The sequence below is a fragment of the Borostomias antarcticus genome, assembly GCF_949987555.1.
Source record: "Borostomias antarcticus genome assembly, chromosome: 7".
In the NCBI taxonomy this organism is placed as follows: Eukaryota; Metazoa; Chordata; class Actinopteri; order Stomiiformes; family Stomiidae; genus Borostomias; species Borostomias antarcticus.
In genome coordinates this window covers 25042019-25046757 of record NC_140240.1, presented here as the reverse complement: position 1 = coordinate 25046757, position 4739 = coordinate 25042019, and the positions used below count along the sequence as shown (strand labels likewise).

The window sequence follows — 4739 nt, the reverse complement described above, 5'->3', positions numbered from 1 at the left end:
CTGACACAACATTTTAAAGTCTGCTGAAACTTCACTGAGATCCATTCACTCCTACTATTTCTACTACTATTACTACCCCCTTGGTGCGTTTTTGAAAGCAGTCACTTTCTGTAAATGACAGATTTTCTTCACATCTTCCCAAACCCATAGGCGTGCGCGACGATTTCCAAGACACGCCCGGCGCTTTTCTTGTTACGCCGGCAGCGCGCAGTTTCAGAATCGAAGCGTCGGAGCCGAGCGACAGGATTGGTCCCCCCCCCCCCCCCCCCCCGCCGAGCGAACCGAGACGTTTCAATATGACGGCGACCACAGAGAAGGGGAAAAAAAACAGAGAAGCGAAGATGTTCTGCGACCGCAAAGAGAGAAAAACAGACGCACGGGGGGGAGGGGGGGGCGGACACGTGAGCAGGTGCATGTCCTCCGTCGCCGTCGGTCCTGCCGGCGAGGCACGGCTGCGAGGGGAGGAGGCCTCGTCTGTTTTCTCCCTCTTGTCCTCCTCTCTCTCTCTCTGTCTCTCACGTTCGGAAAAAAAAAAAGTGTTGGTGAGCAGCGGCAGGAAGCTCGACTGCTGCCTGGGTCGGGGGTGGGGGGGGGGCGGGGATGTCGTTTGTCGGGGGGCTCTGCAGCCCCTGGCGTCTTTGCTTTTTTTCAAAATGGCCTCCCCTCACAATGCAATGCTTTTGTCCGTGTGGCTGCTGTGTTCGATGTCACGGAGGTACAGCGGTAAGCCGTTTTTGACGGTGGTCTCCACTCGATTGAATTCGGCGCGATAAAATGAAATTCTTTACCCACAACCGCACGTCCGTTTAAGGAATAGCGCCCATCACGGGACGTCCGGGCGCCGTCTGTACCTAGCGGCCGTTCCTCCGGTGTCGCTGTGCCCCTTCTTGCGCTTTGCTGTCGCCCTTGTTTAGGTGAGAGCAGCTTGCTGTGCTACCTGTGTCTCCCCCGGCGCCGGGGCAATGGCGGCAGGTCTAGCCCCGCCCCCCCTCCTCCCCCCCAGGGTCTCGAGTCTCTGAGGTCTGTCTCTCTCGTATGAGCGCTGCAGGCGACAACGGCGTGTGTCTGGACCTGAGCTTCAGCCGGGAGGTGATCCACCGGGCCGACGCCGCCATGGACCCCCCTCCCCTCGCCTCGCCGGGCCCCGACGCCTACCAGCGCCAGCCCCAACGTGTGGGCTCCGACCCGGACACCGAACCCAGGCCCTACCCCGTCCCCCTGGTTCTGACCAACGGCCACAAGCTGGACCTCCTGCCGCCCGGACTCGCCCCGCACATGGGCCGGACCGGGCCGGGTCATGCCCTGGGCCTGGAGCAGCTCCACCAGGCCGACGGCGGCGGCGCCCAGCGGCAGCTCCACCAGCCCCTCTACGGCCTGGGGCACCTGCTGGTGGCGCCCGGCCTCCACAACGGCCTGCCGCACCCCCGTGCCCCTCCGCACGCGCTCCCCCCTCCGCGGGCGGCGAGGGGCGGTGGCGGAGGCGGAGAGGAGGCGGGCGGCGAGCCGGGCGCCGTGTACCCGTGCACCCACTGCAGGGTCATCTTCCTGGACTACGTCATGTTCACCATCCACATGGGTTGCCACGGCTTCCGCGACCCCCTGGAGTGCAACGTGTGCGGCCACCGCAGCCGCGACCGCTACGAGTTCTCGTCGCACATCGCCCGCGGCGAGCACCGCCTGGAGCTGAAGTAGCCGCACGCCGCCTCCTATTGGACGCCCGGGGTGTCAAGATGCTGTCGGAGAAGTCGCCTTGTCGGTGACTTCGCCGTGTGCTCCGGAGTGTTACACACACACACACACACACACACACACACGAAAAGCAGGTCAGGGATTTGTGTTAGTTTTTTTAATTTTTATTTTTAATTTTTAATCTATTACTAACACACACACCACAAAGAATAAAGTGTAGCATTTCATTAAAGGAGGCATTTCAATGTGCAAAGAAACCAATATGTATTTATCTAGAACAATTCCAGATTCAGGAATATGTATAATTTAAAACGTTTTCTTTAACTTGGGAGTAGAGTTTTATTCTACCTCATTAAAGGGGAGCCACGGAAGAACAATAATTTCTTTAACTTTAAACTTTTTTTCTACTATTTTAATGACTGCAAATAATCACGGTACGAAACCATAGCCAGTGAAGAAGGTTTCTTCATCGACTGTAAGATGACTGCTGTAAATTTTTCCTGTTGACTGTACAGAGTTGTGAAAATAAAGATTTTATCACGGCTATTTTGGTCCCTGTTTGGACTGCACTGTACATTTCGAGTAGCACTGCTACAGAAGAAGACCTCAAGATGCGACTGATAACAGAAAGAGAGAGAAAAAATCTGATGATCTCGAAGGTCACATGTCTTCTTTTAGCGTGTGGTTTGACTAGTGCAGTTCACAGCTTCAAAGCCAGAACTTCACAGCTACACTCCCCTCATCACAGCTCTGGCAAGGCCTCGAAGACATGTTTGTTTCTCTCTTTCTTGGATTTTTGCAGGCCTCCCATCTAGCACTCCTAATGGTTGAGGGGATGCTTTGCTGTTGGGGGAAGTAGTCATGGCCCAAATGTACAAAACTAATATACAGCACCTGACTGCATTAATCGTTCAATAGTCCGATTGTTGCGTTGACAGCAATTCACATTTGTTAAGGTGCTTAAGATGCTCCAAAGATTGTGTTGACAATATGTACACTATCAAGCAGCAGTGTTATGTTTTCTCTCCAACAAAGCCTGATAGAAATCGGAGTTAGGAATATATAAGAATATATATTATGGCATAAGTAAGGGGTGAGCGATATGTTAAAACGGGCTTGCCCTCTTCTAAAGGGAATGCCTAGTTCCACCACACAGGAAGACTGTCTTTCCCGGATGTGCAAGCAGTTGACAAGCCTCTCCCTGCACTAGACAAACTCCCTCCGGTGGTTGACATGGGCCACTACAGGCGAATCGCTCACCCCAGCAGTAGCTCTAGTATTACAAACCTGGCTCTAGCCACCTGAGAGTAGTCCTACTGTCTACTAAATGTACTACCATCTTAACCTCCGTCGATCTTTATCTTAATTCACGGCAAGAGAGGATCACGGTCCCCCGTCAGCCGGCGTCCTCAGACTCGTCAGCGATCGCCGTGCCGGCCTGACAACCCCCGCGGGCGGCGGGGGCCCCGCTACGTGGGGGAGGGACAGTGGGGGCCGGCAGTCATGCCCCGGCGCCCTCAGGGCGAGAGCAGCGCTTAATCTGGCCTTTCAATCAGCAGCAGTTCCCTTCTCTCTCTCTCTCTCTCTCTCTCTCTCTCTCTCTCTCTCTCTCTCTCCCTTCTCTCTTTCTCTCTCTCTCTCACTGGAGATGATGAAGACGATGAAGACATGTGACGCTATCTTGTCCATGCACACTGTCCTCTGCATGGGGCCCAGGCATGTTTTATTAAGGGCATAAGCTGTAGTCTCAGTATAGAGGGTTCCCAGCGGATTGTCCCGGTAAACTAACACTGTTGTGTTCGGGAAACGTCAGGCAGTAGTAAGTAGTCAGCTCATAAGCTTCACTGTCAGATGCCGTCTTCATGGATACATGGGTACATAAGGCGCTACTGTATGTAAGGACTGTAGATGCTGTGCTGTACCAGTGTCTAGGTGTGCAGTGCCATCTACTGTCATGTTCGCATCTCGTGTCCAAATGAGAGATAGACTACAGTTTAAGATTGCAGGGTTCAGTAAAGGTGACGTCTGCTGTATTATATATAAGGACTGTACATTAAATTGTGCCACGGCATAGAGCACTGTAGTCATGCAGAGATATGTGTCAACAAGGAGGCTAGATTTTCCCATCTTCAACCACAGCATACTGCACCAAGCTAGTGCACTTGCCTTCTCTCTCTCTCTCTCTCTCTCTCTCTCTCTCTCTCTCTCCCTATCTCTGTCTCTAGGGAGTTCGTTTCCAGTGTATCTACTGATTTCAATGCTGTAATAGTTTGGTCATTCTTTTGTTGCCAAAATGCGCACACTTAATTGTTTACCAACAGTAAAAGGGTCTATATATAATGGGTTATTAGTGAGACACATATTGTAGGTATAATTTCAAAACAGGAGTATTTCAAATATTCAATTACTGCACATAAATTCAATAATTGACAAACAACCAACAGGTAACGCATTTTTACATAGCTTTTATAACATCCAGTGACAAAAAACTGCCTACAACACCAGTTTTGAACCCACAGGTTTTGTGGGTGTGGGTCTTGAACTCGCAGTTTCAGCATGGCAGACTAGCTCCTGAACAACTAGGCCACCGGAGCTCTTGAAGCACACTTGTGTCATAGTCTTTTGTTTTGATGTTCTGGGTAGCGACAGAACTGCCATGCAGGACACAACCGCCAGGACATACTTACAACCCAACATTGGCTCTTCTAGCTGCGCTGGCTTACAGCCAACGCACAAAAATACACTCTAACAGACATAGTTTTACACAACTTGCCAGTAGAGGTCAGCATTTGAGAAAAAAAATATAAATACAAAGATAGCCATTATTACAGAAGATACTGTAAACAGTAGAACAAACCTGAAGTAGGCTAGACAGGTAAATTCTCAGAAGCAGCAACAACAAAACTACAGTATGCGCCACTTCGATAGTTTATATGAAATCTATTTTAAGAAAACGACTTTTAGCCACAATATAATCTATCACAATATAATCTATATATATCATGGAACAGTTTCATGTCAATATTTACAGAAATGGTTAAATCAATGTC

The 4739-nt window shown here is 50.7% G+C and overlaps 1 protein-coding gene across 1 annotated transcript in view; it reads left to right on the top strand.

Moving 5' to 3' along the window:
- LOC311311552 (zinc finger protein Aiolos-like) overlaps nt 1-2221 on the top strand; it is a 12970-nt gene extending 10749 nt beyond the window's left edge. The window contains exon 8 of the mRNA XM_084441300.1: nt 1049-2221. Coding sequence (XP_084297426.1) covers nt 1049-1692 — 644 coding nt within the window. The 3' untranslated portion in view covers nt 1693-2221. The remainder of the gene's footprint in view (nt 1-1048) is intronic.
- Nucleotides 2222-4739: the final 2518 nt, after the last annotated feature.